Source organism: Nelusetta ayraudi, unplaced genomic scaffold (genome assembly GCF_046127955.1).
Source record: "Nelusetta ayraudi isolate G7.1 ecotype Tasmania unplaced genomic scaffold, CSIRO-AGI_Nayr_v1 ptg000050l, whole genome shotgun sequence".
Lineage (NCBI taxonomy): Eukaryota > Metazoa > Chordata > Actinopteri > Tetraodontiformes > Monacanthidae > Nelusetta > Nelusetta ayraudi.
Window position 1 is genome coordinate 497,768 of NW_027466100.1, and position 20,469 is coordinate 518,236.

A 20,469-nucleotide genomic window follows, 5' to 3' on the forward strand; every position below is an offset into this window, starting at 1 on the left:
TTTTCTCTTTCAAAAAACACCTCTTTTGTGCCGATAGCTCATATCTGCACATCGCTCCCTATTAAAGTGCCACTTCAGGCAGCGGCGCCACGGTGCGCACCGGCAGGCCTGCCCCGGGTTCGCAACTCTTTCACTCGACCATTTCATCCCGAGGAGCTGAAATAACAGAACGCCGGATCCAAACTTAGCCGCCGAGGCGGACAGCGCAGATTTTTGTTTTCTGCCTCTTTGCTGGTGCGCGTTACAATTTGGTGCTCGGCAATTACTGGCAATCAGTGGGAAACTTCCTGCTGAGAGAAAGACGCAGGGCCGTGACTGACCATCATGGGGAACGTATAAACCTTTCAGCGCCGATGATCAACGGCAGGTCTCGCCGACTGCTGTGATAAACTCACCAGGCAGATCCGGCCGATCCTGGACTGGGTCATGGGACTCTGGCCCACCTCGGAGGCCTTCTCTCGGAAGAAGAAGTAGAGCTTGTCGTCATTCTTCTCGCCACTGTCTGGGATGAGGTGCGCGTGGACAAATGTGGGATCTGGCGGGGGGAGGGGAAGAGAGAATGAACGGGCTGAGCGTTTGCGGCTTCATCGCTCGCACGCCGCCTCAAGGGATGGCGAGTCTGTCTGGAGGGAGCATCTTTAATAATGGGAAAAAAGAAAAAGAGAACAGAAAAACCCTCTGAAAGTCCAAGTCATTAAATCAAACATTGAGTTGGCCTTCTTTGGAGAGACTTGCAGGCTGACTTTTGGCTCTACTTAGTGCTTTACCATAACTCAGAGTATTAAACTAGACATACATAAAAAATACCTCTTTATGTTCTCATGTTTATGGCTATTTATTCTGTTATTTCAATGTCAAAGACACTGAACTTACTTGCGATTAAATATCAAGGCAACAAAAAAGCAATGATGACTCTTTTTAAAAAAAGATAATTTCTATTTTTTTTAGCATTGGTTTCAGGCAAAAAGTGACTTTTCTTCCCTGGTGTTTTCTGCACAGAGTTTTCTGCGCATCTGAACAAGTAACAGTGGAAGAATTTGTCACAGCAAAGAAAATCAAAAATATTTAAGTTCAAGTTCCCGCTGAGAAATTGCTAATTTTTTCTACACGTGTCCTTACCGCCCCTGAAAGCAGTGGACCGTAAAAAAAAAAAAAAAAATACTGGGTCAAATGTGTGGAGGTATGTGACTCCTGTGGCACATTTCAATGCTTCCAGTGGACAAAAACAAACTTCAGGCCATTAGAGTGAACGTGGCGACCCATTGTTTACTCTCCACGACGCCCGTGATGACATAAATAATAGTGGCCTGGGGCTTCAGACGGCACTTTGGCTGACCCACCCCTTCAAAATCTTCCTAGTGACAGTTGTCATTATGGCACCATGGCGCGCTCCCACTGACTGCCTTATTGGGTCACTGCTGGGCACGGAACAAAGAGCGCCCCTCCCCACTGCGGCCAACTAGAGTCTCAAACGAGGAGGAAAAAAAACCCAAAAGAAAAGCAGAGCAGGAAGGGGGTAACCAGGGATCTGCAAACGCGGGGAGGGGGGGAACTATCAGAGGGATTCCACATGGCTGATTAGCAGGACTCAGGTGTCTCCATTCAGCCTGACATCGCCAGGGGACTGTTGTCAGGGCAACAGGGTCAGAGGAAAATCTGGGCGCTAGCAACAGTGGTGGTGGTGGTGGTGGTGGTGGGGAGAGGCATCGTCAGCCTGGCAAAATCAACTCAGAGCGCCACAGCAGCGCAACCACAGATCATTAGACAGTGGAACCACCCCTGAGTCTTTATTGACATTTCCCCCCCCATCTGCCACCACGCTACACTGCTGAACTCTGACTCAACAACTGGCATTTTTGCACGCAGAACTTTCGAGCGGGCACAAACCCTTTAAATGGCAAATAAACACCGGGTGTGAGTAGTGGTGGGAAAAAAGAGAGGTTGGACACCACGTGTTTGTCATACATACATTGCCAATTTTGAGTCGGTCCAAAATACCATCCAAACCTTTTTAGTAAATAGAGAAACAAGAAAGCAACCAGCTAGCGGCAGCCTAAGCAGCTAGCATGTACGCTGCAGGGATGAAACTTTAATCAGTATTGGATGTTTTTTTTTTTTTTTGCACTGAAAGAGGTTTTTGAAATGCTTTCACCCTGCAGGGCAGCCATTTGGCTAATGTCGGTCAATCCATAAAGTTAGCCGTACGTTGTCGCTACCAAGCTAAATTTGCTGTTACAAAACGTGATCCCCTTTCAAGTTTGACCGCCCATTTTGCAGCACTTTCTGGCCGCTTTCCACCAGATGAACACAGGGAATAAATCCAAAGGCTTCACTAAATCATCCACCTCAGTGTACCCAGTTTATGAACACATGGGAAAGTAAGGTAACATCGCATCAACAGCAACATCCGGACATTAGCGATGCATTTAAAATGGAGAATGCATCGTGAAAATTGGACGTTACCGTTCAACCATCTGGAGTTGTACTGATCAGTGCGCATGGCCGTCTGCTTCCCCAGTGTGCGGTAGATGGCCGAGTCCGTCCCCATGAAATCGATGTAGACTCCGGCGTACAATTCCCCATCTGCCAGTCAGTCACACAGGAGAGAAGACGCGGTGTTACAGGGGTGAAACGCTCTCAGGTTCGAGAAAGAAGCTCGCTGCCAAACGCACTGGATCAAAACGCCTCGGCGTTTCCCAGCACTGACAGCCTGGGTGGCGACTTAGACGGCAGCTGTGTTTATAGGGGTTTTCATCTCCTGCATGAGAATTCATTTTGCCAGTAAAAAAAACAAAACAAAAACAAAGCTCGAGGCCAGAATAAATCACACTTCTCGAATCCTATCTACGTGGAAATGTCACCTTCTCGTTTAAATATCTGACCTGGCAATTCTGCCGCAATTATATTTGAATCACTCAACAGATCAGTGTAATTTCAGAGGACAGGTAGATTCATGGCGCTGAGATTATGAGTCAGTCGCACTTGATTGTGTTGCCCCTGTAGCATCGGCAAACAATCGGGCCTGTTAAGGCAGAGGAGGGTGATGTTTTAAATGTCATCACTCCAAACCAGGGAAATTCCTGCGTCCCCCGTTACTCTCAGTGTGGTATGTTAATGACGGCGACCTGCAGCTGATTTTCTTTCTGTTCTGTTTGGGTCAGCAGGAAATGAGCTGACTTGGCGTTGCATAAAAGCTGCCTGCCTTGCTCGCGATCCCTTGCCACACACTTAGCACACACACATGCAGAAAAGGTCAGGAACTACATATAAATCTCTGGATAAATCAGTTTAAAAAGTCTCTTGCTTGCAACATTTTTTTTTTTTTTTGGTTAAAAAAAAGTTTACATAAAATAATTAGCTTAAGACTTAAACATTTGATACCAAGTGAAATTTATAACTAACATGCAAAAGGGTTCAGTAAATAGAAAGTCAAGTGCATTAAAAATCAAATATAGGGATCACATAATATCTTACTATATTCTCAGGTTACAATCTTTCCTTTAATAAAGCGTAATAAAACTGCTATTTTTATGACATTTTGATGAACTTTTAGACACAAGCCAAGCCGTTTGCCTTTGCACACTTACTGATCAAAGCAGAGACACTGTTGAGTTTGGGGTCAAAGGGACATTTCCCCTTCCCAGAATCCACTTTGCCCGGTTCAAGCCGGAAGATGTATTCCTGAAACAGCAGGAGATTTAGGGACGTCGTTAGAAAATGCCATTTCTTTTTCCCCTGGTTGTGGGAAAGTGGGTGTTTGGTCTCTGAATCCCCTGTGTAGAAGGCACTTTGAGCACATCAGAACTGACAACGCGATCATTTCAGGGACACGGTGGCGATGGCGAGCTGCGGCTGAAAAACTCTCACAGCACTACGGGATCTGCTGAGGGGGAGAAAAAAAAAAAAAAAAAAGAAAAAAAAAGCACACAAAGCCAGTTATCTCTGCGACGGTGGAGGTGGCGGAAAACGCTGAGAGCAATCCAAAACCCGTCCAACCGCGCTTCTGATGTTAGTGAAGACGAACTCATTATCCCTCAGTGCAAGAGGACATCTTGAACATCTGTGTCAACACTGGCTCGGCTTCTGCGTGGACATTTCTGTCTGTTTGTCAGGCACTTCAAACTTCGACCGCTTGCGTCCGACAGAAATATGTGAGCTAAAACAGAATAATGTGTTAAATCAAAAAGACAAATTGTGCCTTAAAATATGTGAGTATATGCTGGGGCGTCGCTATCTGAAAACACCTATAAATCCACCTGAAAGCAGGCTCCTTGGGTCGGCTTTGCTGCTGTGGGAGCAGCTCACCACGGAATAATGAGTATAAATGTATATATGAGATATACGAGAGTTTAATGGAGTTCTGCTGTTGTGCTAAATGCACATTAATTGCTGCACATCTGCTTGTGATTCGAATATGAACGTACTGGCATGAGAAGAGTGATTGAACAAAGTGTTTTTTCCCCCCAAAACACAGGGTATTTAAAGTCTTTTTTGTTTCCCTCGCTTGGCAGGCAGCACAGTTGATTAATCTGCAACAAAATCAAAAAACGTCCCTCCATTTTGGACGGAACCGCAGTGATTTATTGCCCTGGAAAGAGAAGTCGGCGGCAGGCACGAAAGCAGTGAGCCTGTCTTGAAAAATCTCCACTTCAGCCCACCTTCACCTCCAGGTGCTCTGACGTAGTGCCGGAGTCTGCCGCTCGGCTGGTTCTCCCTCCAGACTGGGGTGCCTGTAGGTAGTGGGCGCCCTAAAACAGAGGACACGGCACAGTGGGGGGGGGGGAAGCCATCGTCAACATTACCACAACAAAACCAGTTTAACCTGATGGCAACCATGCCTCAAAGAGAAGGTGGGGGGGGGGAATGTGATGAAGAAAAGAAGCAGCGTCTGCAAAGTGGGGGAAAAGAACGTCAGAGCAGCAGCGGAGGAGGAGGAGGAGTCGGGGAGTCCTGCTGGCTGATGTTCGTGCATGGAGACGTGCAGCCGCTGTGCAAAAAGTCATGCAGTCGCAGGGGAGAAAACCAAAGGAGGAAAGTGGAATGAAACATGCGTCACGTTCATCTCCGTATCAGACACAGTGAAGGGAAATGGCATTTCAACGAATTCACGAACACGAGGGCGTATTTCTTTTTGGCGACGGCCATTCTGGGGACTTTGGATAAATTTCCGTGGACGCAACATCTGCAGCGGCCAAACTTGAAGAGCGACCGGCGGCCGAAGAGCTTGGGAGAGGGCGAACGCCGTCTCTAAACAAAGGGACGGTGTTTACACTTGGACTGGAGGGGGGTTAAGATCCTTACGGCGCGAGGTGACGTGAGCGGGAGAGACGGCCGGAACGACGACGGACGAGGGAGGGGGCGGACGTGACCTTTGAGATGAAATCTGAACCCCTTCATTTCAGCGCTGAGACTAAACAGACAAGTGCAAAATGCGAGTGCGCCGAGCGAGTGAGCGAGCGAGCGAGCGGCAGGCTGGCGGGCGGGCGGGCAGGGCGAGGCGAGGCAGGGCGGGCAGCTGCTGCAGCTCGCCCTGCGTGGCTCGCCCTGCTGAAGGGAGTGAGAGAGTGAGAGAGAGAGAGGAGGGGGGAGGGGAGGAGGGAGGGAGGGAGGGAGGGGTGAGCTACAAGGCTGATGATGGATGAGAGGCTCCATCAGTAATGATGGCTTTTCAGAGGCTCTCAGCCAAGAAGAGGAAGACGGGCCACAGGCCACGCTGCCTATAAACAGGTTGGAGGTGGCAGGGAGGGTGGCGGGGGGGGTGGGGGGGGGGATTTCCAGCGAGTCAGCGCGACGTGAGATTTGCAGCACACTTTTTATTTTATTTTATTTTTTTAAAAAGGGTCCATTCCCAAAAGTAAAGTAAGAGAAGATTGGAGGCTAAATGATAACCGAGCAAGAGGCGGCCAGGTACCTCGCCGGCAGCAATTTCAGCAATAATAACAGTGATCTGCAGCAGACTGGCCGCGAGCAACCTCCCCCCCTCCGGAGTCTCCCAGACTGTGAAACGGTCAATCAATGAAAAAAAAAAAAAAAAAAAAAAAAAATGCCGCGGGCGGAAAATGATGGAAGAGAGTTTGGAAGGCCCAGAGTGTGAGGCAGCCGGGAGGATTTTCTTAGCCGGAGATTTGTGAGGATTTGGGAGAGGTCAGAGGTCAAAGGTGCGTCTTTGGGGGTTACCTGCGACCTGCGTCCTCGGTCCACGTAGGTGCAGATGGGGTTGTAGGCGCCCGTCCCGCACACGTACAGGTGGGTGCGGTTCCACGGCTCGATCAGACGGATGAAGTTTCCACATTCGCCCTGAGGGAGGGAGACACACACACACACACACACACACACACACAAACAAACAAAAAAAGATTAGGAGATTAGGGACGAAATGAAATCACTCTGACAATTCTGGCAACTGCACTTTATTAAAAAAAAAAAAAAAAAAAAACGAACCTCCCCCCCCACGAAAAACACAGCGATTGTTAGCAGCCATCTGTTTGCTTTAAATCTATCAGCTCCGTGTTCGCTCGGCTGCGCCTGGCAGCTCCGCGCGCGTCTCCCTCCTCGGCCGCTTCAGACCACACTGTCAGGAAAATGTTTCCAAACACGGTGGAGGCGCGCGGCGGAGAGCTGAAACAGCCGCGCCTCGGACGTGTTTGCTGTGAGGATTGTGGGTGAGAGCCGGGCCGAGTTGTGTTGTGTTTGACTTGAAACAGTTTGGTCAGGCCGCAGCCGGCCGGCTGCCGAGTTTTGAAAAAAAAAAGAGGCGACGGAATTAAAAATCCAATTACTGTCGGAGACAAAATAAAGACACGCTGTTGGCTTTTCCAGAAATCTCATTATCTCCTAAATTGCAATTATTTTTGGAAAGGCAGATTCTCCTTAAAAAGGCGGAACAGAGGTCTGCAGCTCTCTTCATCTGGCCTATTTTTATTTATTTATTTATATGTTCTTTAAAATTTGGTCCGACCAGCTGCCTTTGCCAAAAAAAAAAAAAAAATCCACCCAAATAAAAAAATCCCCAACCGGTGCAACATGTACGCGCTCGTCATATCTGTTAAGATTTGCTGGCTGCTCGTGACAGCTGGCCAAAAAATAAAGGATGTACCGAGCATTTAAAAAAAAAAAAAGAAAAAAAAATGATATGCAGGATGGGAGGGGATTTTGGCAGATCTTGGCAACACGGCAGATGCACGAGTCAAAGGTTCGAGAGGATGCATGTGTGTGTGTTTGTGCGTTTGTGTGTGTGTGTGTGTGTGTGTGTGTGCGTGCGGATTATTCAGCCCCGCAGTGGTGCTCCCCCACAGCGAGCGCGGCGGGGATGATTGCCTCTGACCCCCCCCCCGCCCCCCCCCCCACCACCTCCCCCTGTATGAACCCCCCCCCCCCAGCCGAATTGCTTTGGAATTGTCTTCATCCGTCATTCCCTAAAGAGAGGCGCCGCCAATTCTGTTTTTTTTTTTCTTCTAAATTTCTCACTCTAGTGATGAAATTTCTAATCCGCCTCTTCTCGCGCACGCACAACGCAGAAGGGAGAGGACGCGGCGGGGCACGTACGGAGGCCGTTCGTAGCCGGCGGGGGTGGGGGTGGGCGGGGGTGGGGGTGGGGTGGAGGGAAAGGCGCGGGTCACCAAACACGCATAAATGAACATTCCAGTTGGATAAACAGCAGCCTGCGCTGCCTACCAGCAGGGGAGAGCAGCGTTATTAGCCGTCGCTGGCTCACATGGGCGGGAGGAGTGTGTGTGTGTGTGTGTGTGTGTGTGTGAGTGTGTGTGTGTGTGTGTGTGTGTGTGTTTCAAAAGAAGGGAATGGGAGGGAGGAGGAAGGGGGGGGGGGGGGTCAGAATATGTGTGAACAAAATCAAAAGCAAAGGATCCGTTTTTTTTTTTTTTGTTTTTTTTAAGTGAATTTTAATGAAGGGTTTCTTTGTGGGGGCCGCGCTGGTGGCTGCCGCGTCTCGAACGTCTGAATCATATTAACACTTCAGACGAGCCTGTCGCTCCCGGATTATTTCATTCTTTCCTCGCCCGCCTGGACCAACCGAGGGCAGAATAATTAGCGTCCAAACGATACATTTGTCGTCATTTGTCCCCACCACTCCGGGCGAGGCGAACGAGACGGAAATCTGTCGCTTCCAGGAGGGACGCACGCCGCACGGGCAGCGGGGGGGAGGGAGGGGTGGGGGGTTGGTGGGGTGATGTGGCAACGGGGAAATGTTGTTTTTTTTTTAAAACTGTCGCTGAGGGTGACTGCCGGCGGCTGAACGTGTTCCAAGCTCACCGCCGGAGCTTAATTGGTGGCAGCTGCGGCAATCAGCAATCACGGACGCGGAGGCACATGTGTCACAAGAACGACGCTGTTGCCAAAACGCGAAGCGAGAGTGTCGCGGGGCGACTTTCAGCAGGAGAGAGGGTGTCTGAGCGAGCAAGATGTCAAAGTGGGTTCAGGTAGAGACAGTGGCTTTAATCGGGGGGGGGGGGGGGGGGGGGGGTTGCTGTTGGATTTGCAGTAAGCCTGACAGAAAAAAAAACCAGTGAGTGTAGGGCTTACATGGCAACATCTTTATAACCCTTTTCTGCGACATCATCATTAAAAAAAACAACAACAAAAAAACACATTAAAAAAAATACATTTTAGGTGCAGCTATCAGGTTTAATTAGCAGGGCTGAAACATTCATCATTAAATAATCACGATTCCTGGAACTAATTCCGAAGCGTTTTTCACGTGCAAAACGACGGATCAAAATCTCTTCCGACCAGCTGGGACATGGGCTAGCAACAGAACGATGGGAAAACCAGTGAACTAAATACAATTTGAGGTTTTGGCTGCATCCCCTCTCACAAAGTCGGGGCAAAGAGGGAGAGTTCCCCCCCCCCTCACACAAGAGTGGAGACGAAACCTCGGCTGGTTCTGGATGCGTTTTAGGTCGTCTGTGGGGAAGCAGGAGACGCTTTTCCAGCTGTTGCACAACATGGTCATTATCATTGCTTAATAATTTGTACGTCAAACAAGGCTGAGAGATCCAGTTAATGCGATTTGTAAGCTTTTGGGGAGAGTTCAAACAAAACATCCAAAATTCATCTAAATTCGTCTAAATTTAAAATATAAATGTGGCACTTTTTTGCAGCACTTCATTTGCATTTTGAGCGGCTAGTCACATCCAGGCAACAAAAAAAAGACAGTTCTGTAAAGGGCCTTAAAAGTGTGTAATTACATGTTATTACGTGTAATAACATAATATTGTACTTATGTACTGATGAAATACTCACGTTGGTGTCCTTCCCTGACAGGATGCACTCCGTCTTCCTCTGGGTGGCGATGGGCCAGTGGATCTGACCAGAGGATGGAAAAAAAACAAAAAACAGACAAGTTTAGTCGCTGATAGCCTCAGAACCTTGAGCTATTAGCGCCACCATTACGGCTTGTGAGAGCCGTATCTTACAATGAGCGGCTCCTTATTGATGTCGTGCAGGTCCAGCGAGAGGATGTAGTCCTTGCTGCCCACGTACATGCGGTCGTGGTCCTCGTCCATGAGGAGGATGCGGTAGTCGGTGGAGTTGAGCAGGAAGGAGAAGTGGTGAGCGGTGCCGGTGGACTTCAACTCTGTTGATTAAAAGAAAGGCGAAGGATGCATCAATCTTTTTTTTTTTTTTTTTCATTTTCTTTCATTATTATTTTTTTCTTCTTCTGTGCCTGAGGCAGAAAATACACAATAAGAATTGGGAAACACGAACCGCGGCTGCTTGTTTCTGGCTCAGAGTTGCCCTCTGGTTAACAAAAGCTCTTTCACTCTGTCTGCCCCACAGGTGATTTCCTCTTTATTTATTTAAAAAGAAAAAAAATTCAAACCACACATGTTAATAATCAAATCATGACTCATGCCATGATAATGGAGCTTCAAATCAGCCCTTCTCCAGGACTCTCCCAATTTTTTTTTTGTTCTTCTTTCTGTTTTTTTTTTTTTTACGTCTGCAGAGCTAAAATTACATCCTGCCATTATGGTGTTCTGGAGAGTCTAAATGTGGTTATGACAGGTTGTACCAGGCGTACAGTGCGTTTCATTTTCAACGGCCGTCGCTGAAAGACGGCAGACAGGGCAAACAGCTCGGATCCTTCTGGGTCCGCCTGTAAATTAATACCCACCCCCCCCCCCCCCCGCCCCATTTTTTTTTGCCTGTTTGTCCTCGAACCTTGCACCACTTGTTGAAGCTATGACTCAGAATTTCATCCTAAGACACCTGGCGAGGGGAATGACGCTCGCGATCTGGCAACCCTGAGCTGCGGTCAACTTTCGCATCCTTTCCTCGACCGCGCCGTGGAGCCGCTTCTCCTGCAAAACACCCTCAGATGGCTCACACACACTCTCGGTTACACACTCGGGGTGCGAGGAGGAGATAAGTGGAGATCTGGTGTATTACGGATAGCACCCCCCCCACCCCAAACCACCCCCACCACATCGCCTCCCATTACCTCCCAAGCTGTCAGAGAATCTGATTTCCTTTGCCGTCTTTCAAAAGCCAGGCTTGGGAAAGTGGGGCCGCGGAAAGCTGAGCCCACACTTGTGCCGTTCTATTAAAAAAAAAAAAAAAACAAGTAGAGGAACAGACAGAGGACCTGTTCGAGTTCCACTTGAGCGGACAATTGCCGCCCTGTTCTCCCCATGTTCCCCTCCTGGCCGAGCACGTCTGAGGCTCATCGATGAGGAGCGAGGCTCGGCGAAAGGCATCGCCTGGGCCGAGAGGAAGAACCGCGTCTTCCTCTGGGCGGCACGCTCTTCAGTACCGGCAGCTGCCGTCACACCGGTGGCAAATAGGGAAAGACGAGGCTGCCGAGCATGTCATTCGATGTCAGGTGAAGCACACCGAAGACGGCGGAACTTTGTTACTTAATATATAATGGATATACAGAGTCAGCCAGAATAATGTATGCACACATCAGGAAAAGAAAACTTGAATAAATATTTCAATACCAAATTTATTCAGACATCATGAGATTATTAATTGTCGTAATTTGATCAAACTTCAGTAGACTACTACTGATGTGCGTATACATTTTTGTTTGGCTGACTATGTATTTGTACAATTAATTTTTCTGTTGGCCCATTTTCCAATCAGATTTACATTGTGCCTCTTGTGTTCATGCAGCTCCTTGCTTAATGCCTTAATGCTTTCAGTTACATGCGCTGCTGTCTGTTAGCCTTTGCAACCTACCAGCTCCTGGTAAAAACCTACAGAAACAGACAAAGAAGGCGGCAACTGTGAGACTGTAGCTGCTGCCTTCCAAGGAGACCAACGTTTTTCTTTTCAACTCATTGCAGAACTATTTAGGAGAAGAGCAAAAAAAAAAAAAAAAAGGCTGCCCTCAACGTTTTTAATTGCAGCTTTGACAAGATTTGAGACAAACATCAGGGTGCAGGATGGCGAGCGTCGCCTCATGCACCACTTAGAACCTCAAGCTGTGACAAACTGCCTCAGCCGGCTAGCAAATCTGTGTTTCACAGATTCACAGATTCACTTTGAATGTGATGGACATCGAAAGACTTGTTTTCTCTGCCTGCAGACATTTTTTTTTTTTGCAGGCTCTTTCCTAAGTGTAACATTAATCCTGCAGATTTGGGAAAAGTTCCCTTTGGCATGCCACTGAATGAGAAAAATAAGTTAGTCAGTTAAGTTGCTCATGTCCTAGCCCCATAATGCAATGATCTGTAGCGGTATAACAACTATCGGAGGTTCTCTGTCAAGACAAATGCCCACTGAAGAAAACCTGCTTTCCTATCACAAAGCCGGGCAGCAGCACTTTGTCAAGCACGGTGGCCCAGCGATGGCGGAGCTTCAGGGACGCCCGACGTCCACTGCTGACATCCCGCATTCATCACCTCGGCACTTGGGATGCCGCCCAGACGAGGGGGGAACACACGGGCAGACAGACGTTCAAACAAACGGAACTAATGATCAGTTAACACCCGGCGACTCAGGGTCTGTCCATCACTCCTCCACCCTCCCAGGCGGCTCTGTCGTTCAGGGTCACTCCAACAGTGGCAAAACACTTGAGACGGAGCGGACCGCCTCTCACTTGAAAGAGCCGCGGATCACAAGGAAAAAAAAAAAAAAAAAGTGAAGACAACTCTGCTCTAATTTCAGATCATGACTTCAAAATATAATTCTCAGCCTCAAAGTCAAATGCAAGTACATATAAAATGCTTGCAAGGATGATATAAGTGTTTCTCTTATCTAAACCAACACACGGATGCCTCCAGACAGCGGCTGATACAGTGGGAAAATATGAGATGCAATTAAAAAAGACGATGCCTTTAACCAGACGAGCATATTTCCCATTGCTGCTGGAAACCTGCGAGGTGAAGGCCTGCAGGGCGTTTTAAAACTCAGCTCAGTGATGGATGTGCGAGCGAGCTCCCGTTCCCAGTTTGCAGCCAACTATGGGTGGCGGGGGGGGGGGGGGGGGGGGGGCACATAATGGGGAATCAATTGTTCTTTAATGGCTTGAAAATGACACTGTTTCTGCCGCGGCTGCCGTCCTAATCTTGAGGAATTGAAGAGTCAATCTTGCCGCCGCCGAAAGCGGCCGCGGCGCTGCAAGACGAGACACGCTGAAACACTTTTTCTTTGAAACGGGGCCCGCGTGGCGTGGCGAGATAAGAAAGTGAGGTATGATAACAGTCCGACTCAAAGTGGCTGCTCGCCCTGCTGTGAGCACAGATTCATTCTCCCCGAGACATTCCTGCGCGGTGCAGCTCGGCCGGACTGTGAGAAGAAAATAGAATAAATCAGAGGTTAGACATGATCTCACCTCCCCTATGAATAAATTTCATTTTGGGGTTAAATTTGGATTGAAATTCTCCTTTGAAAGGTTGGAACTTCCTTTTTTTCTTCATACATGTGGAACTGTTGTCCAACTCTGGCGCTTTTTAGCGTTGAAACCCCCCCCCCCCCCCCCCCCGTCTTTAACCGAATGACATCTGCTGGTAAGCTGAGCCTGCGGTCCGTCCACCTGTTGATATGATCTCTTTGCACTGCGGTCGTTCCCCACTCTGCTCTGCCGACGTGGAATGCGGCCTTTCAGCAAAGCCTCATACCTCACCGCGGCCGTTCCCGTGTCCTGCCCACCAGAGGACGCAGGGGTTTGTCTCTTTGTGTCCGTAAGACGACGATGAAAGACGAGGAGACCCTGAGCGCCAGCTCCTTTTCAAGCCGCTATCAGCGACGCACATCTTTCTCGCTGGCTAATGTGTGTGTTATGGGTGAGATAGACTGAGTGGGTGGGGGGGGGGGGTGGGGAAGCAGAGGAAGGAAGAGGCAGAGAATCCCAGATACCTGCCCAGGCATCCCTGGCATGTATTCCGAATTCCCTAATCTGCTCAGGTTCACGTTTTCCTCAAGACGAGGTGCTGCCCCACCTTGCTGCAGCATGTCTGCAGTCATGCATGCAGAGATGTGTCCCTGAATGCCGCTGGTATGCTTTTTTTTTTTTTTTTTTTAAATAACCATGTGATGGACACAGTTATGTGCAGACAAGGACCGTACATTTCCACAATTTAAAAGTAAAGACAGATGGCACGGTTGTTCCAAAATGCTTTCAATTAGCTTACTAGGTCGAACACATTTCGTGTAACAGGTTGAACTAAGATTTAATATTTAGCGTAGCAGCTGGATCACTTGGATTTTAAGACTCTCAGTCAATTTGCCAATGTTATCAAATAATCGTCAAGCTTCCCTGAATTCGATTCCAAACTCTGCTGTGCCGACCCAATCAGAACAAGCAACTGTTAATTAGTTCGCCCAAACACTTTCCATTAAGCTTTTCACCAGATGTGTTGGTTGAATGAATCCAATAGATTACAGAAAGGTAGAGTGAGGTCACTGCTACTGTGAGCCCACTGTTAGTGGATGCCCAGAGGTCACTGCAGACATCAAGCCATCGCAGCCCTATCAGATCCGCGGTTGTCACCTCATCAGCAGCCGCTCGGTGCCCACAGGTGCCGGGACTATTGACACAGAACACATGTCAGCGCGGCTGATTGCCGCTTACCTGCACCTGTCGCAGACAAATAATTGGCAGCAGATTACGTCCTATCTCCCAGCTCCCGGATGCTGTCGCTCAGACGTTCTTCGCGCCCGTCTGCCGCCGCCGTGCTCCCCGCGGCGCGGAAAGAACATAGACGAAGGGCGCTCTGATGCACTCATCAAATCAGGGACACCTGTCTCACAGCGAAGGCGTCAAGAGCGGGCGGAAGATTGATTTAAGCCGCGAGTTCACTTCCTGTGTGGAAGCGGGAGATTAGAACGAATCTATTTCTGCTGTTTAGAAAGACGGGGAAAGGTTAATGAAAGCAGCGGGGAGAGGGGAGTGTGGGAGTGAACTGATGGGGAAAGTCATTCAGTTTCACTTTTTCCCTCTGTCTCGTCTCTGGCCTACAAATCCCATCCGTGTTGGCAGTCGGGGGGGGGGATGTTGTACACGGCGGTCACTGGAGATCATTTCAGACGCCCTGAGTAGCCAACTCTTCCAACTGCTGCAAGGAAACAGGGTGGAGTTCTATGAAATTAGTCTTGGTTATTATCTAAATTCTATGAACAAGAACATCTCATATCCCCTCCCGTTTGTATTCTTAATGCTGCTCCCCTCTTGCCGCACATACACCATCTACGACAAGACAGCTGCCTCTGCAATGGCCAACAAGAGCAGCAGGTGAGAGGTCAAAGGACACGAAGGGTCTGGGGTGAAAGCTCATCCCGGGGCCTCTTTACACACTTCAGCATAATCAGGATTATTGTTGTTGGGGTGGTGGTGGTGGTGGGGGGGGTGTCTGGAGAGAGCAGGGTGGTCACAAGAATAAAGTTGAGGAGACGGCCAGAGAGAGAGAGAGGGAGGGAGAGAGAGAGAGAGAGAGAAGAGAAAGGAAGTGAGGGCCGCTGTTGCAGCAACAGGCCATAGACGTAAATAAGTGCAGCCACTAAAGATAAACTGGAATGGCAACCCTGGCAACTTAAAAAAAAAAAAGCTCGTCCCCCTGTTTTTCCTTCTTAAAATATCCGTGGATCTTAAAAAAAAAAGGTTGACAGTGGCAAACATGCGAGCGGCCCGAGACGTGTTTGTCTAGGGCATACTTTCGTAGTTTTCTCGAAGAGAGAGAAGGAAAAAAATAACTAAGCAAAACATTTTTACGCTGTGCAGCTTTTCAGTTTTCAGGAAACCAGTATGTAGGTCCGCTCCAATCCACAGCACTAATCTCTGGATTTAGAAAAACATGAAAAACACTGGTTGGCTCCATAATTTGTTTACAGAATGCTCTATTCCCGGGCGCCGTCTGGGCACATGACGGCCCATTGTATGCACTGGAGGCTTTTTTCTTGCGAGACTGGAGACGTGCAGATGCTGCGCTGCCGTAATGATGATGATGATGAGGAGGACGAGGAGGCGACTGTGTTTGTTGCTGCAGCCACGCAGTCGCTGGCGGCGCGGCGGCCAGGGTGGCGGCAGCGGCGGCGACGGCGGCGGTCAGCGGTGACTTAGCGGGTTAGAGGGATTATGGAAAAGGGCTGAATAATGAGGCAGAGCTGGCTCGAGCGAGCGAAAAACCCATCGCTCCCCAGCTGACCTCTGACCTGACGCTCGGGACTAATACTCTGGCCCTCCGTCAGCTGCGCTAACACACGTCCCGGTGCGGCGTCAAGTCTGTTTATTGTTGTCCGAAAGCCTCCTTAATCCTCTGTTCGATCGGGAGTGATTGAATTAGCCTGAGTCCGCACGTCTCCGGCTCGGCTCTCCTCCTACAGAATTGGTGGGGGTGCGGGGGGAAGTGGAACGTCATTCAAAGCAGGCCCACCTCCACCAAGGTCACGGCCAGTGTGTAGCTAGCTGGAGGCAATGGGAAGGGAGTGGGGGGGTAATTAGGAGGTAAATTTAGAGAGAACATTAGCAGCAAGTGTTGACTCAATTTACACCGAGGGACAACAGCCACCTATACCCTCTCCGGGCGTTTCCCCTCCGAGAGTCCGACCTCGTTCCCCGTGGTCATTTGTCACCCGCGCCGGCCAGCGGCGTGGCGGAGAAGTGAGAACGGAGGGAGGAGTCCCGCGGGGGAGAGGAGGCCGACACGGAGCCGGAGAACTCCCATTCATCAGAGTCAGCGATGGAAACTCTGAGTGGGACCCTTGGAGGGTTGATACTCGGAGCCAATGGGAGGCAAAAGGGGCCGAGGTCCCCCTTCGGCCGCCGCCGCCGCCGCCGCCACCACCGCTGCTGCTGCCGGGGCAAGAAACCACAGCTGACAGACGCACACAAAGGCTCTCCGCGGGGTATTCCAATCATGAGTTGGACGGAGGACAAAACAGCCTGATTTTGTGCCCAAACACACACACAGGCGCACACAAAAATACTGATTGGGATCTCAGCTGCCAGATTTAATGTGAGCAGGAGAGGGGAAAGAGGGGAAAAGGAGAGAAAGAGGAGAGGTGTTCTTTGAAGGGTCCCAATATTTTCGCTTTGCCGACGTCTCCTAGCACCAATTACGGGTCAACTTTCGTGTCTCTCCGGCCTGTCAGTGAACTTCTCGGAAACAAGCAGTCCGTCCTTGACTTGTTTTCTCTGCTCGACTTTCAGAAAGGGTCTTGCTGAATGCACGGCCCTTTGTGATGTCACAAAGGGATATGTATACCGCATCAGTGATGGATGTGTGTTCCATCCTCTGAGAGTGGCTTGCAACTAACCGCCTCGCCCTCTTACGAACCCGCCATAGGGGACATGACGGAGCATCAGTCAAAGCAGCAAATCTAAAATTCTGGGCTTTTGCTGGAGACTGTAAACAGAGTGCTAAATATGCATTTTTCCAAACTCTTCTAGTCCTCTAGTCCAAAAAAATTAACCATTAAAAACTTTGCCCCCACTGAAATATGGGACCTTTACACCTTGTGTTTGTACCTAAATAAATAAATAAATAAATGAATAAATAATAATAATAATATTAATAATAATAAAATGTTTTTTCCATTTCAATTAAGTCATTTTCATCAGAACTACTGTGGCTGCACCATCCACTCACGTGGATTTCTGACCAAGTAACTCAACACCAAGGATGAACAAAGTGGCGCCAGTGGATGGGAAACATGGCTGTCGTTAAGCAGAGTGGAGTTTAGGACAAATGCGCAACGAGGTGGTTCTGTTCCAGCAGTTTTGGAAATCTTTCTCCATAATAGGAAATTAGCAAACAGCTCACCGCCAGGCCGTTAGCAATGTTGAACAAATTATGTTAATTGCGTTCCTGTTTAACTTGGCCAAAGCCAAAAAAAAAAAAAGAGAGCTGTTTTTCAGGGTGGATCAGACTCCATCGGACACAAACACGCGACTCTCACATTAAACAAGATCTTGTTTTCCCTTTTGAATTTTCAACCAGCCATTTCGCTGCATGATTGAGATAGGTAATCAGAACGACGCTTCCGCTAAATGGCATAATAAAGCGGAATTATCGCTCGCTGGAGAGTGATTAGGAGACAAACATCCCAGCGTCATTTATCACTTCCCGGCACTTCATCGGCTTCCTGAGATTGTTTGGATATTTCCTCCAGCATTGCACACCATCCTGAATGCCCAGTACAGATTTTTTTTTTCTTCTTCTAAAGCGGTTGTCACGCATGCAGCTCTGGCAAAAAAAAAAAAAAAAGAAGAAGCAAAAAAAGAAAAGCATCCCAATCTTACATCTCCGCCTCTTTGCTTGGTTAATGCTGTTTTGATTTATCATACAAGTCTCGCTGACACCTTTCCTTTTCCTCAGCTTGTCTGATCCTGCCAGCGTCCACCGGCCACGTCTGCATACCAACCCTTTGAGATAACAGCGGCTTCCTTTCTTCGACACCCAGCGCGCCGCAGGTGGAGGAGGCGCGGCGATGGGGGCTGAACGTGTGCAGGGATGAGCGCAGCCTTGATGGATTTTGGCTCGACTGTCAAGCTGGCACTTGGCCCCGCTAACGGTATTTAACTCCACCGTGAAGACGGCGGGAGAGGCGCGCTCAAATGAGAGATGTGAAGAGGCACGTCTGACACGACTCGAAAAAGCCGTCTTTCCATTTTAGCGTTTTGCAAGTTTCAGCGACGGGGGCGGATTTCTCTCATGCCGACGGAGTGAATGGCCTGTGGCTTTTTCCTTTCGCAGAGTTTCTCAAGAGAACGTGGCACGCCGACAGATGCAAACAAAGGCCAATCGCTCTGACACGTCAAGGCAGTCGCCACCGTCTTCAGGCTAATGGGAGATTTGCGCTATTATTTATTTATACGCTTCTGGCCATGGTCATTATGTGGTGTTTTTTTCTTGGTCATCCCACCAGAGACACGAGACGTGATGACAACCCGCAAGAGCCATTGTTGGGGAGGTCTCGCGGTGTGACTCCAGGCTCACATGGATGCCGAAAGTTTATTCACAAACTATGAGTGCGAGTGAGGGCGCCGCAGGAGGGTTTTGATTCAATACGCCTCTGGTTAACCGTGATATGCTTTGTTAACCTTGGGGCTTTGCTCAGGATCTTGCGCCTTGTTGTTAGAACATGCATTTGCCATTATGAAACAACCTGGGCCGATGAATGATCCGGAACGGGTTGGCGGCATCCGCGGACTTTTTCACACAACAAGTCGGTAGCATTTGTCAGAGTGTCAGAGTCCCAGCTGCTTCGGTGCAGTCCACACAATGGTGCACGCTCTGCTGCTGCGTGTATCCACTCGATCCCATGATGCCACCCAGCAAAGAGGGGTGGGATGGGTTGGGGTGGGGGGCTAACCCCCACTAGGTACGTGTCAGTGCAGATCCCGCATTGAACCCCGTGCGTGTGCTAATACCACATGACAGGCGGCGGACAACCAGACAATGCCAAAAAAATCGAGGTTAGCATTAGCGTTAGCAGAACGGCCCGGTGTGGTTCTTCAATTCGTTGCAATCAGAACCATCATCTTTGTCCTGCAGGCTTGGTACTTATAGTCCAAGGTGGGCTTTGTTCTGACTGGGATGCATGTTTTATGGATTGCTGAAATGACATGTAAAGTAGCAAAAAGTCTTGAACTAATCTGATCCGTTTTTTTTTTTTTTTTTATCCATGTCAACAATGGGGTGTACAGACGACAACGTTGGAAACATCCCAACACCTACTCAAAATTACAAGGAACAATAGCAGGAGTGTCTCATACTAGTAGCACTGAGGAAATGAAGGCTTGCCAACATGATGTGAGCGGCGCGCCAAGAATATAAATTATTAGCATGTTAGCGTGCTGACAGGCAAATTGAACTGCATTGTCATTTATCACCTGCTTGACACAAAAATCTTCTAAAACACAACCTGAGGAGAGAACCTCTGAACAGACAGACCAAATCTAAAACTCATGACAGGAATTGCATTGAGAACAAAAACTTCAGTCGCTAGCTTTGTAACTCGTTCAACCTCTTCGACGAGTAACGCACTCATCGAGCATGTTCTCACAAAAAAATGGGGGTTGATATTTTGTCAAGGTTTTCAGTTGCTCCAATCTCTGGAACAATATTATGTTTTCTCCTTCAAGCCTGTGTGAAAGCTACGTCAAAATTGCACGTATGAGATGTCAAGTGATAGCCTTTCACCTAGCGCTGCCTTGGAGGGTATCCGCCGATCTGCAGCTTTATCTGCGTCTTTTGATCTGTTCCTTTTAGTGAAAACAGTCCAGCACTCTTCTTTTTGGTGATTTCCCCACAGCTTAGGGGTTTTATCTATTCATCGAGCGACGATGCCAACATAGTTTCTGACACGACGCAGTTTCCTGATTCCCAGTGCGTCTTTCTTACACAACGATGTAGCCGACGTGACTCCCGCCGTTCAAGCCGAATAGGAATAAAAAGGGTTTCTGTGGTTACATTTACAGGCATGTCAGAGGCATTTTTCATACAACTTAGCAAAAACAAAACACGTCTGATCCGAGCGTTCAATGGAGCACAGCGGGAATACGCTAAGAGCTGTGGGAAGAGCCCAAAGTGATGGGGACCCACTGGTGAGTGACAAATCATCCATGATAACTTGTCCATTTTCAGCCTGTCTGTATTTTTGGCACAAATGGGGCCAGAGAAGTGGTGCAAACAAAAGTGGGGGATGATGACCGTCAGTCAAGGGGCGTTCTTCTCTGCTGAGTGGAAGAGTGGCTGCGTGCTGCAGCTGATGGCGGCGGGAATGGAGGGAGTCGGGCGGAGCTGGAGTGGGAGAAGAGGAGGCAGGAAGGAAGGCAGAGAGCGGGAATGTTGTGGAAATACTCTGTCAAAATATTGGACCGGGAGTAAAACCTTTTTTTTTTTCAGTGTTCTGGCGCTACTGAGGAGAGATATGTCTCACTACAATCATGCGTTCAGCCTTATATGGTTTTGCGAAGCTGTGTTCAGATGTATTCAAAGGTTGCAAAAATACATACATGCCGAATAGAGAGTATTTAAACCCAACCATTCCATCTTCAAGTAA

General features: G+C 48.7%; 1 protein-coding gene across 3 annotated transcripts in view; it reads right to left on the reverse strand.

Annotated features, from left to right (window-relative positions):
• Nucleotides 1–20,469, reverse strand: part of LOC142895838 (semaphorin-3F-like) — a 48,092-nt gene that overhangs the window by 11,824 nt on the left and 15,799 nt on the right. For 2 of the 3 annotated variants that reach the window (XM_076037146.1, XM_076037145.1), the window contains exons 3-9: nt 9,435–9,595; nt 9,262–9,324; nt 6,178–6,297; nt 4,659–4,748; nt 3,588–3,681; nt 2,464–2,583; nt 396–535 (exon numbers count right to left, since the gene is read on the reverse strand). In XM_076037146.1, the coding sequence (XP_075893261.1) occupies nt 396–535; nt 2,464–2,583; nt 3,588–3,681; nt 4,659–4,748; nt 6,178–6,297; nt 9,262–9,324; nt 9,435–9,595 (788 nt within the window). The remainder of the gene's footprint in view (nt 1–395; nt 536–2,463; nt 2,584–3,587; nt 3,682–4,658; nt 4,749–6,177; nt 6,298–9,261; nt 9,325–9,434; nt 9,596–20,469) is intronic. The other variant, XM_076037147.1, reaches the window with a different exon arrangement.